The sequence below is a fragment of the Momordica charantia genome (assembly GCF_013281855.1).
Source record: "Momordica charantia cultivar OHB3-1 chromosome 5 unlocalized genomic scaffold, Mcharantia_2.0 BLBB01000005.1, whole genome shotgun sequence".
NCBI lineage: Eukaryota > Viridiplantae > Streptophyta > Magnoliopsida > Cucurbitales > Cucurbitaceae > Momordica > Momordica charantia.
This window is the reverse complement of record NW_028275163.1, coordinates 10,925,271-10,938,513: the sequence shown is the minus strand read 5'-3', so window position 1 is coordinate 10,938,513 and position 13,243 is coordinate 10,925,271. Positions and strand designations below refer to the sequence as shown.

Below are 13,243 nucleotides of genomic sequence, written 5' to 3'. Positions count from 1 at the left end.
CATAGAAATGTGGACAAACCGATCTATATTTTGAATCCAATTCACTTATTAGTACTATGACATCATTTTATTACCTAATTCTTACAAACTACTTATCTTGCTTCGTATAAGACAAGTGTGTTAAAAAGACAATTTGATACATAAAACGAACTAATTGTGCAAGCCAATTTTGCAATCCAACAATACAACATCGACTATTCATATTCCACCCAAAAACAACCAAGTATGGAAATCACTGAAATATTTCAGTAAGTGCAATTGAAGTCATTGAAATATTTCTCGGGCGAGAATATGACCATTTCACCCGAAAATTTTTTCATCGACTTAGAAGCTGTTCTCTGAAGTATTTCACGGGCAAGAATATCAACATCCCCCCGAAGAACTACATTCATGGCCTCTCGAAATCGTTTAAGTAAGGCAAAATTTTATCAACATTTCGCCCAAATATATGATGATCAGTTTCCAGTACACAAGAAAGAAAATATGTGGATATAAGTAAGTCATACATCAAACTAAGACTCGATTGTTCATAATGGTTTGCGGCAAGTTTTCCTATTGTGACCTTGCATTCCACACTTGCTGCATTTATGTATCTGTTGAGGCTCGCCTGCTGAAGGTATCCATACTGTTTGTCGTCTTCCAACTCTCGCAACGAACTTTGGAGGCTCGATGGTGTACTCAACAAAGTTGTCGGGTAAAGGCCAGTCTTCCTTATCACCCAATGGGTAGATTGGTTCGGCGTACGCGTTAAGAAGCGTTTCTAATTTATACATGGGCAAACACAGCGTGTATATACTAACATTACGATGCATGGCGGCAACGACAGCGTGGGAGCACGAGATCTGGTAGTAGTCAAACTGCTTACACGTACAAAGCAGAAGCAGGACGATAGAGATTCCATTTAACTTAAGGTTATCTAGGTCAGAAGCAGACCTACGTCAAGATAACCCTCTTACTGTTTAGGTTGACACGCACTTTGCTGCTATCATTGTGTACCTCGTACTTATAATTATCAATCGGTCTAATCGTATGTCGTCGGGCCTACTCCACTGCACCCTTAACAATCCTCTTAGCATAATCAGTAAGAATGGATGCTCTGGTCGATGCATACGTCCGCCGCTCGTAAAACCATCGTTGCAGAAGAGCCTTACAATGTTCTAATAGTGCAGTGACAGACAAATATCGTGCGTGCACTAGAACTGCATTCATGGACTCTGCAATGTTAGTTGTCATCTGATTGTACCTCAACCCAGGTTGATATGCACGTGACCATTTATCGAACCCTAATGCCTCCAAGTACTTTTGCACTTCTGGGAATCCCGCAAGCTGATTCCAATAATACCTGAAGGTAGACTTCTTGAATGCCTTAGCTGTTAGGAGGTATAGCCATTCCACACATTCGCTCCTAATCTTGAACTCATTATTCAAGTTCATTTGCACGTGATGCATGCAACTGACGAGTTCAACAGTGGGGAAGACAGAAGTTACAGAGTTATTAATGGTTCGCTGCCGGTCAGACACGAACACCAATCCTTCAACGTCTCTAATACAACTTTTCACCCGCTCCAATAACCAAGTCCATAACTTGTTTGTTTCCCTATCTACGATTCCAAATGCAAGTGGATATATCTGATTATTACCATCAATAGAGGAAGCTATCAATATGATACCTTTATTTTTCCCTTAAGATGTGCACCGTTGATGACAAGTACGGTGCGAACGCAACTTCTAAACCCTCGGATAGAGTAGCCTAGGGCCATGAACGCATATTGGAAATATTTATCATCCTCAAACTTCAATGAAAATACTGTGTCCGGGTTCATTGATTTCAATGCCTCACTGTACTTATGCAAAAGAGTGTACGACTTCTTCGGCGATCTCATTAGTAGTTCCAAAGCTCTCTCTTTCGCACGCCACGCCTTTTCATATCGAATGTTAACGTCGTAATTTTTTCGCATGTCATTAACAATATCCTTCGCTGTATACGACAACTTACATCCTCAAAGGTGGACTTTATAATCTGACCCACCACACGACTTTGAGCTTGCTGGTGGTCATGTTTCATTACCTCATGAGTGCAACTGTGCACCTCATAGAATGTAGAGATAAGAAAAGTATCTGAACCTTTAATTTTCCTTGCACGTAAGCTCCATTTGCACCCATCCTTAGTGCATCCGATAGTGTACAAACTTCTTGTCGACTCCTTGACGCGATATTCAAAATTCATCTTCATTGCGTACACCGAGAGTTTGAACTGCAAATCTTCTTTCGATCGAAAAGTACTCCCTACCACAATGTCCTCCGTTGACGAACAAACTTCATCACCTGTCCTAATAATTTCCTTTGAGCAAGAAGCTTGACCGGTTGCGGACGGTGCATTCGTACTGCCACATGCACTTCGGTCGAGGTGTCCAATGATGGATCGACTACATCCACTGGGTCTACTTCTTCCTCGTTGTCGAAATCAACATCATCGGCCTCGTACTCGTAGTCCACGTCGTTCTCATCGTTATCGTCTCATTGACCGCAATAGTTTGTTTCATCGTCACCCAAGTTACACGAGACTACATTATCCGTCAGCGACGTCATTGATGAGATATAACATGATGGGCCTCAGAGCGTGGAATCAAAAGGAAGCGATGACGCATAATACAGAACGTGGTCTACCCTAACTGGTGGGAAAATGATTGGAATGCTTCTGCTTCTGGAATATTACGATTCAATGAACTACTTCCACTACCACGTATTTCTTTCGATATGACAGATACATACAATGGGACTTCGGAGGGATGTGGAGGGCCTTTTAAAAAAAAGCTAAGGCTATGGTCATCAAAGATTTAATAATTTGGAACCTGGTACTGCAGATTGAACTTATATACACAGTGTATTAAGATTTTGAACCGGTTCAGATCTATTCGAGTAAGGCTGAAAATAGCATTAAGGAGCTTCTCATAAGTTATACAGTCATCCACATACAAACCCCCCATAATTCCACCTTCATATATAAATTGTGACTCATTCCAACTACCATCATAGCTAACAAATAGGCAAGGCATCCTGCATGGGAAAAGAGAAGCATTCAAAATTCTAAATTTTCGAAATTCTCGAGCGGAAGTTATTGTTTTTCAGGCGAGAATTGATGCCCTGTATACAATATGATTCTCACCCGAAACTCATATTATATGGTCATTTTCGGCCGTGAATAACTCTAACTTCGCCCAAGAATCATGGAAAAATACAAACAGTACATGTCTCAAACGTGTGGTTCTTAAAGGAAGAATAAAAACCACAAAAAAGCACTGAAACGTTTCTAAATAAACAAAAAAAAAACAAAAGGGAAGACATATAAATATGCGACTTCAGAGATGAAAAAGACGAAAAATGATCATTCTTTGTAAAGGACATTTTACCTACCTCGTTCGTGTAGAAATCTTACTCAGCTACAAACAAACTGCGTGGTCAGATGGAAGAGTTACTTTCAATATACAATATTCTTTTTGTTATCTGCAAAGCTGAGTACCGAGTGCACAGATGAAGAAGACTGGTTTGCTGAAGTGCACAGATGAGAGTTGGTTGTTTGAATTAATTGGAAAACCTTAAATTTTTGGGCGAAATAATAGTAGTTAACGACAGGAAATTCATTGTAAGTCAACCTAATTTCTCGCCAATTCTCACCCATAAACAACCCAAAATTAGCATTTTTAGCCAGTTTCCGGGCGGGAAAAATGCGATTTCACCAGAAAATTCATTGCATTACATTATCATGTTCACACTTTCGGTCGGGAAAATCGCGTTTCAGCCCGAGAATTGACGCTTCAATTGAGGGGTAGTTGGGTACATTTACTTCCACTGACAATTCTGAAAAAAATGATTTGGGTCATTCAAAATAATTTTTGAGGGGTGGGTTATTTGAGCACATTGGAAACTTGAGAGGGTCATATGAATCAATTTCCCAGATAAAATGTAGGAAAATAGAGATAATATAACGAGAAACAAATTTGAGAATGTAGGAGGAAAAGTATTATTTTGATTTTGAAACTAATAACTAAATAGAAAGGATAAGATGGTCAAAATCAAACCTGTAAAATAGTTGGAAAAATCGAAATGGACATTTTTTATTAACAAAAACCCTATGGCCGTTTTTCAAAAGCAAGTGACAAATAGGGACACCTACTACAAATTCTCTTTTTTTTCCTGTTTTTCTAACCCTTTTTTTTTCACAAAACCACCTCATCTAAACCCACCACTCCAAAATCATTAGATTTCGTACTTGTGGCTGCCACTTCATCAACTTCACCATATCTCCTAAATTTAAGAAATCGAACAAAAGAACCTAATTCTATTTAAACCTCGAATTTCAAACTGAAATAATTCAGCCCAAAATTTTTGAAGATCTTTGAAAATAGTTGAGGTGGATCTGCTCTCAATGGAACACAAATTGAGTGAAAATAAATTGTGAGTTTTGTTGTTGAACTTCATTGAGAAGAAGCATAAAAGAAAGTAAGAAAGAGAGGAAGAATATGTCGTTGGCTTTGGAACGAAAAGCAGAGAGAGCCAAAGGTAAAGAAATCCTACACGTTGTTGGAGAGGTATGTCGTCGTCGTTGGTGGAGAGCGTTTTCGCTGTTGGGTTGTGAATCGGGGGGGGGGGAGGGGAGGGGAGTGCGTTGCTGGGAAGTGAATCGTGAGAGAGGGTGGTTACTATGCTATGTTGTGAATCGTAGTGGGTGGCGCTTTAGACAATGGTAGGGAACCCTATTATTTTCGATTATAATAGAACCGAACAAAAAAAATCTCGGCTCCATTTGATTTCGATTGTGATTGTATGTAACGCCCCGAGTCCCTCAGGTTAGTTGGTCTCGAATTAGGAGATTTTTCATTTAATTTCTAAATTAATTGTTCATTAAATTTATACATATTCATCGGGCTCTAAACTCCAATTAAATTTATATTCACCGGACTTCGTGTAGTGGGTCTTGTTTTAAGATGGAATGGATTTCTTTCTCCTCTTGGGCTTAGATATGTTGGGCTTTTGGGTTGGGTTGGTTTTAAAACAAAAAGAAAGAAAAAAAAGGGAAAAACCCTAAGTTCCATCTTCTCCTTCCTTCTCCTTCACGTTGATAGTAGCTGCCCCCCCAGTCCACTTTCCCTCACCGGCGACCATACCTCATGGCGGCGAGTTCGTCACAGCAGCGGGCACGGTGGCGTCGCGGTGGGGCAGCAGTCATCTTCTTGCTGCTTTGCTGCGTTTTCTGGCGTGGGTATTACGTTCTCACAGCGGCGACGCTCCTTCGGATCGAACAGCAGCAGCGGCGACGCTCCTTCAGCAGTCGTCGATGGCAGCAGCGGCGCACCTTCAGTCTGCGGTGGCAGTGCCGTTTCTGCGGCGTTCCGACGGCTGCCCTTGGCCGTGCGCGCTCCGACGACCACCCACAGCCCCGATCTGTGGCCTTTGCTTCCCCTCGACGACTTTAGACGCTTACCCACACCTGTCCGGAGTTCGATTCGCGGTACCCACTCCTATTTAGACTCAAACCAGCATTGCCCATCGCTTTTGGCATCGAAACAGCAAGCCTACGGACGTTCGAAGCTCGATTTAGGCTACCCACACCTTGCGAGCTAGATCTAGGTGACCCACACCTATACGAAGTCGATTTTGGTGGTAATGAGTCATTTGAACCCTTTTAGAATTGATTTCGAAGGCTAAATAGTGTACGTAACTTGCTATATTTTTCTGTTTTAGTGCTTAGGTGTGAGGTCGACGTAAAACTTAAGGGCGTGGTTGTGGGTAAGTAGACAAGGGGCGTGTGCGTGTGTTAATGTGTGTTAAATGGTCTCTAATGTGCTGGTTTTGTGGCGTTTAACAGTAATTTTGTTACGTCATTGCGCTAAATAACTTTCGTTGTGTTAGTCGATATACTTGGAGTAGTGTTGGATATTTGTCGATGAAAATGGTGAGATTTCTACCTTGCTAAACGGTTGAGCATTGCTGTGGTAATGTTGGTTGCCTGGATATGCATGAATTGTTCGGCTTGTTTTGTGAGTTATTATATTTAGTAATGCTTGTTAAATATTGATGTTGGATATTAAGCATGACTGCGTTATTATCTCATTACTAGAAAGTTGTTTATGTTGTAGAAGCATGCTGAATTGTATTTGTGAGTTGAAAGATGCAGGGGTAGTGGCTTAAGAAAGTATATAGTAAGACTCTGGTGAGAGTTGGATTCTTAGAGGGAATGAATAAGTGAGTGTCAGGGCCTCGGGTATAAATGGCTGGGGCTGATACGTCACTAATTGAGTATCGAGGCCTCGGGTAAAACGGTCGAGGGTCGATACGAGGAGTCCTTTGGAAGGAAGGCTATTGGGGCCTTGGGTATAAATGGTCAAGGGTCAATAGATGGTGAAGTCATCGGGGCCTCGGGTAAAAATGGTCGAGGGCCGATGCAGCAGTGTCGGGGCTCTGGGTAAAAATGGTCAGGGGCCGACTCTACTCGAAGGAGTTAACTGTGGAAGGCTAGGATAGCCGTGATAAGCGTATAGGTACTTGATATGTTAGGGAGACTAGAGGTTGGTAGTTAATGTGTTCCTGGTTGTGGTTGTCACCGGATTTTATAGAATGTGCCTATGTTTGAATGCTTAATGTGTTGAACAGCATGACTATGAATGTTCCATGATTTTTGTTGAGCATGATGTGTATGTGTTGTTGGTGAGGGCTACTTACGGAGTATATTTTATATACTCACCCTCCATCTACAATTATTGTTTCAGGTGAAGGACTCGTTGGCGACCATGGTGATGAATGGAGAAGACATGACGAGCGAGGACCATAGACTGCTTAGTCACTCTTGCTTAGCTTAAGCTATTAGTTAATACCTTATGTTATGGTCAATAAACTATTTGTTCGTATTTGAATAATTGGGAGGTTCCCACTTGTTGTTGATTTTATTTCGGGATAGGTGCCTATTTTAGTTTTCTTCCATTCATTGAGTTTTGCCTAGTTTGAATAATAAAATTGCCTCGTGAGGTGGTCCACGAGTGTTGTTGATTGATATTCTATGAAATTGATTTATTGTTGAATTGATTTGAAGTGGAACTTGATTTTATATATTTGTTGCATAGGGAGTTGGGATGACATATTTGGGGTTAAGTTTAGTTAGTTGGGTAGTTAACGTGACCTAGAAGTGTGTGGGAAATTCTGGGTCGTTACATCAGATTTTACTTAAAGTGAACTGACCCAATATACTCGGTTCGGGTTGGAAACTGATTCACGTGGTGACTTCTAGAGCCGATAAAATAAATGTTACGATTGGGAAATCTCGAAAACGGAACCGTCGATCGGCGGGCACTTGATTACCACTGACGTTCAGTCTTCTTCCGATCTAAGACATCCAATTTGGGAACACATATGCGGCTGAAATTGAATTTTTGGTTACTATAAATACCCCCAAGGATCTGTTTCCATTTTTTACGCTATCTGAAATCTTGGAGTCCGAACTCATCTGATCGGAATCTTTAGGTCAGTCTCATTCCTTCTCTTCAAGTTTTCTTTTCCTCTTACTTTAAAAGTCATGTCGGTGTCTTCTAGTTTCTCAAGCTCAAGTAATAGTAGTTCGTCTAGCGAGGCAGCTCAGAATCAGGGCCCTTCGCCCGGGAGGGCCGATTCCGTAGAGGAGTTTGCTAGTAGGTTAGACTCCGAATTAGAAGAAGAAATAGATAACTTTAGGTTCTCGGAAGATGAGGGAGATGATAGTGACACCTCGACCTCGGGTCTAGATTTAGAATATCCTTTCCAAATGCCTGAGAACTATGTCGACCCTCTGCATAGGAGGTATTGTATTCCAGACGACATCCTTCTTAGGCTTCCCAAGGAAGAGAAACGAGCTGATAACCCGCCTGAAGGGTGTGTGACCCTTTACCTAAAAATGTTCGAATATGGTTTTCGCCTTCCTGTTCACACTTTAGTGCATGAATTCCTATTCCGAACTGGATTAACGCCTGCTTAGGTTGCCCCCAATGGATGGGGAGTCATTTTTGGTTTAGCCATTTTATTCTGGCTTAGATGTAGGGAAGTGGACGACCTGGACCTCCTCGGAGTCGACCAGCTTTTAGCTTGCTTCGAGGTTAAACGAATCTCTAGGAAGCCTGGAAGATACTACCTATATGCCAGGAAAGGCGTAGGAGGCATCCTAAAGGGTCCAAACTCCATAAAGAAGTGGGTTGAAAAGTGATTCTTCGCCTCTGGCGCGTGGCTGGCCAGGAACGAGTCTAACCTACCTTTTTTCAACGTCCCCTATAGATTTGGGAACTTAGGTAAGGAGTAGAGTCTTTACTTGCTTTTCTTTATTTCTCTGCATTGTTTTAACCCAAAACTTTACCAATTTTAGTCGCTATAAGGCCGATCCCTCAACTTTCCGAGCCGACCTTCAACGCTCTAAAGTTTTTTAAAGGCAGATTCAAGAGTAGCAAGCAGATTGGCACACTTATGACTGATAAGCTCCTTCTTTCCTCCGGACTGCTCGACTAAAATCCTCTTCTATCTCCACCCAAAGCTCGGAGACCAAACTCTGAACTAGGTCAGTTGCTTTTGGATGCTTTTCGTACCTTGTGGTTAACTCACCATTGTTTCTCCTAGGATGGTTTGTGGTTTCTCCTAGGATGTTCGGTGCAAGCGCCCACGCACTGGGCAGACTTCTAAAAGCTAGGGGGCACCTTGCCCTACTGTCACTGACCTTCTCATCGAGATCGAGGTGATTGAGGTCGGCCGTGAAGCTACTCCGACACGGGAGGCGACCGCGGCTGGAGCCTCTCAGGATCACGTGATCCTTGAAGTTTCTCCTCTTAGGGAGATTCAGAGGAAGGCTTCCCCAAGGAAGTCCAAGAAGAAGAAGAAGCGTAAAACTCGCCACTCCGAGGATGAGGTAAGAGAAGTGCGGACTGGGGGGCAAGTCAGTCCTTTTGGAGACTTGGTTGACGACCCTAAGGCTGGGATGGGCGGTACCTCTGACATCGAGATGAGGTTCAAGGTAGAGCCGTCTAGTGCAGGGGTGAAGGAAAAAGGCTATAGAGATGTCAGGCTCATGCTTCGACTTCTGCTGGAGGAGGGCTTCCAAGTTTGTCAGCGCTCCTAGGTTCAGCCATTCAACGCCTGTTGGACTATACTGTCGAGGTGGGGCCTCGCTTACTTTCTTGTGCATTTATGGATTTACATTTCGTATTATCATTTTGATTTTCTTTGCCCATGCCCGTAGGCTCATGCTGCGGCTTGCCAGATGCCCATCATGGTGAAAGCCGAGCTAGAGGAGCGTGACCTTCTTACTGTGAAGAGCGAGAGGCCTCCTCTGCTGCTTTGGAGGCTGCTGCTGCTCTGGGGTAACTCAAAGAGGCTCGCGTTGAGGCTCAGGCGTGGAAATCCACCTCTAATGCTGACAAGGCCGAGCTCAAAAGTGCCAAAGCAAAAGCTGCTCGGCACCTGGAAAATTTGAGGGTCGTGCATGCCGTGGCCAAGTGCCTGGAGAAGGAGAAGTTCGCACTGATGAAGCAGAACGACGACCTCGAACGCCTCTGAGACGACCTGGAGGGCAAGCTGAAGGCTTAAGATGCCAAGATGGTGGGCCTGAAGGCCAAGCTTGAGCTGGCAGAGTCCAAGCTCAGCAATGGGGTTCTCTTAGAGGAAGATTCCGCCAGCATCCTGACTTTGACAGGTTTGCCAAGGATTTTTGTGATGCCGAGTTTAGATTCCTTATGAAGGGAATCCAAGAAGTGGCCCCCGAGCTCGATTCTGAGCCTATCAAACTTCGGTAGGCAGAGAAGTGGGGTTTGGGTCCCCATGGGACCCCTAACCTTCAGGATCTTGTGGAACAATGCCTGAAGGAGCTCGAATCCGACGCCGAGCTCAACGAGGGTGAAGATGTGAATCCGTCTTCCCAAGAAGTTGCCAGGCTCTCATTCCAGCTGCTGGTGTAAATTCCTCTCAAGAGGCTAGGATGATAGGCTCCCAAGAGATGGACATCCTTGGGTCCCATGGCGAGCTCGGGTCGCACCCGGAAGCAGCTGAGGCTTCTCCACCTTTTCCCAGTTTCATTGCTCTTTTGTCTATCTTTTCAAATTCTTGTACTTGGCTGCGAGGTCTATAGCTTCAGCCAATATTTCACCTATTAATATAATATCATCTTTTTTAAACTGCCTTTTAAGTCTTGTCACTTCAGCTTCCACATTCGCCTCCTCTATTTTACCTTACACTCTATATTTACGAGTCTTTAAAGGCTCTGACCTCTCTAAGTCTCGATTCACATCTTACTTCGAACTCGTAAGTTTCGAAGGTTCAAATTTAGTTCTGAAGGTTCGAATTTTCCAATTCTTAAATAAGCCTTAATTCACATCTCACCTTGAACTCGCAAGCTCTAAAGGTTCGAATTTTTCTAAGTTTTAATCCACATCTCACCTCGAACTCGTAAGTTCTAAAGGCTTAAATTTTTCTAAGTTTTAATCCACCTCTGGCCCCCATTTAGTTTCACATCGAACTTGCACCCTTAGGAGTTATGAAATTAAATAACATGAAGTCCTTTACTGGGATTAACCCTTGAAAATTTTTACAACTCCAATTCATTTTTGGACTATTTTAACATTTCAAGGGCAATATCTCTTCAAATGCTCTGCATTCCATGGGTGCAAGAGTAACTTTCCTTCGAGATCGGCAAGCATATACGTCCCAGGTCGGACTATGCCCTTGACTTCAAATGGCCCCTCCCAACTTGGTTCCAACGCCTCAACATGCTTCAACACCTTGCGAAGGACTAGGTGTCTGACCTGGAAGCTCTGAGGCTGGACCCTCGAGTTGTGGTGCCTTGCCATTCGATTTTGGTATTCAGCCAAACCCAGCTGGGCCGCTTCCCTTTTCTCATCGATGAGGTCGAGGCTGAGGAGTAACTCTTCCTCATTCCTAGCCTGCTCATAGTAGTCTACTCTCTCCTTTAGCATCCCAACTTCTACAGGCACTACGGCCTCGGACGCGAAGGTCATGGAAAAATGAGTTTCGCCAGTAGACTCCCGAGGCGTAGTTCGGTAAGACCAGAATACTTCAGGTAGCTCATCGGCCCACCATCTTTTCCTGGCGTCAAGTCGTAGCTTAAGGCCACGCTTAATGATCTTGTTGACGCCTCCACTTGTTCATTAGTCTTAGGGTGAGTTGGAGATGAGCAGAGGTGGCTAATTCCGAGCTTGTGGCAGAAGTCTTTGAACTTGGCGTTGTCAAACTGCTTGCCATTTTCGTCACAATAGCATTGGGTATACCAAAACGGCAGACTAAGTTAGTACAAATAAAGGTCGTGACTTTAGCCTATGTGATTGTTGAGAGTGCTTCGGCCTCGGCCGATTTGGTGAAGTAATCCACGACAACAACTGCATATTTGGTCTGCCCCATGCCCAATGGGAAAGGTCCGATAAGGTCAACTCCCCATTGCGCAAAGTGCCACGGTGCTGAGATCGGAGGCAGCAGCTCGAAAGTTTGGTGGACGAGATTTGCAAAGCGCTGGCAATTGTCACATGTTTTCACAAACTCCTTTGCATCATGATCTATCGTGGGCCAGTAGTAACCCTTTTGAATGACCTTCACTGACAGGGACGTGGCCCTTGAGTGGTTGCCGCAGACACCTTCGTGAATTTCTATAAGAATGTAATTTCCATCTTCTTTGGAAATACACTGAAGGAGAGGTAAGGAAAAGCCGCGCCTATACAGTGTTCCATCTCGGAGCAAGTATCGAGTTGCTTTCCTTGTCAATTTTTTGGCTTCTATTGGGTCTGTTGAGACTTTACCCTCTAGGAAGTCCTTGATCGAATTCATCCATGACGGAAGGTGGGAGTCGACCTCCATCATGTCTGGCTCCAAAATAGAAGGATTGTCCAATATTTCCACCGGGACCGACATCGCCAAGTCGGCCTCGTAAGCATACGCTAATTTGGCTAAGGCGTCAGCGTTGGAATTTTGTGACCTCGGGATTTGTCTGATTTCGTAGGTCTGGAAATAAGCAAAGTGTGATCTGACCTTTCCCAAATACTTCTCCATCAGAGAATCTTTTGTTTGATACTCTTCTTTAATCTGATTCACTATTAGTTGTGATCACTGAAAATTAGAAGGTGGCCCCCGGCCTTCTTGCCATGCGCAGTTCGACCAATAGGGCTTCATACTCGACCTTATTGTTTGAGGTACGAAAGTTGAAGCGTAGGGCATATTCAAAACGCATGCCGTTCGGGGCGAGAAGGAGCACACCTACGCCACACCCTTTTTCATTTGAAGACCCATCCACGTACATCGTCCACGGCTGATCGGACGAGGAGGTTTGCTTAACAGATCGGAATGATGGGTCAACGTTGAGGCGATGAACCATGATCTTTGGGTCTATACCCAACATGTCCTCATGAGACCATGCGAACATGTCTGAGTTCGCCCTGAGGAAGGAGATGAGTTCTTCCCTATCCGCGACCACTAGCTTGGTGCCTCTGCTCACCTGTTTTTCTGGGCTGAGCAGAGGGACAAGCTCTAACTCTTCAGTGGGTGCAGCCACCTCGCATTGGTTGGTTTTGGGCTGCTCGTCCTCGGAGCGACGGGCTGCTGGACTTAGAAGATCTGATTGCTCTTCCAAAGTGCAAACTGCTGACCCTTTAAATGCAGAGGTATAGCACTCTCGGGACGTTTTCTACTCTCCTCGGATCATGCCGACTCCGTTGATCGTAGAGTACTTCATAACTTGGTGTAGAGTCGATGGGATGGCCCGAAGTGAGTGGATAATAGGTCATCCGAAAATGGCATTGTAGGCTGACCTGCCATATATCACCACGAACTCGACCATCTGAACGACTTGGGTGTCACCTTGGCCGATAGTGATGAGAAGATTAATGCAACCCTCCAGGGTGACAGATTCTCCAACAAATCCAACTAAGGGGGTTGGACTCTTCTTCAGCTGTGCCCTGGTCCATCCTAGTGTTAGGTAAGTGGTGAGAGATATAATGTTGGCAGAAGTGCCCCCATCTACTAGCACCCATCTGATCTGGACATGGTCTATGAGTGACAAGATCACCATGGCATCGCTGTGGGGCAAGTGTACCCCCTCCAGATCGAAGTCGGAGAAGGAGATATGACAGGTCGGATTCTGCTCTTGAATGGTACAGACTTCCCAACGAGCCTTCCTAGCCAACTCATTCCTCTTGTTCCTGGACTGGCCCCTACTAGGGCCGCCAAAGATGGTATT

The 13,243-nt window shown here is 44.2% G+C and overlaps 2 protein-coding genes across 2 annotated transcripts; both read right to left on the bottom strand.

Annotated features, from left to right (window-relative positions):
- Window positions 1–1,041: 1,041 nt before the first annotated feature.
- Window positions 1,042–2,233, bottom strand: LOC111022906 (uncharacterized). Its single transcript, XM_022300212.2, has 3 exons — window positions 2,125–2,233; window positions 1,671–1,978; window positions 1,042–1,629 (listed from the first exon to the last, which is right to left on the bottom strand). The coding sequence occupies exons 1-3, from the start codon at window positions 2,231–2,233 to the stop codon at window positions 1,042–1,044; spliced, it is 1,005 nt and encodes a 334-aa protein (XP_022155904.2).
- An 8,392-nt stretch (window positions 2,234–10,625) lies between these two features.
- Window positions 10,626–11,018, bottom strand: LOC148211295 (uncharacterized). The gene has a single exon (XM_088124365.1). The coding sequence runs from the start codon at window positions 11,016–11,018 to the stop codon at window positions 10,626–10,628; it is 393 nt and encodes a 130-aa protein (XP_087980491.1).
- Window positions 11,019–13,243: the final 2,225 nt, after the last annotated feature.

Coding starts and splice junctions, on each gene's coding strand:
- LOC111022906 (XM_022300212.2), bottom strand. CDS start 2,233: ATGAAGATGAATTTTGAATATCGCGTCAAGGAGTCGACAAGAAGTTTG. Junction 1,979..2,124: donor ACGTGCAAGGAAAATTAAAG/GTTCAGATACTT, acceptor TGTCGTATACAG/CGAAGGATATTGTTAATGAC. Junction 1,630..1,670: donor ATCTTAAGGGAAAAATAAAG/GTATCATATTGA, acceptor GGTAATAATCAG/ATATATCCACTTGCATTTGG.
- LOC148211295 (XM_088124365.1), bottom strand. CDS start 11,018: ATGACCTTCGCGTCCGAGGCCGTAGTGCCTGTAGAAGTTGGGATGCTA.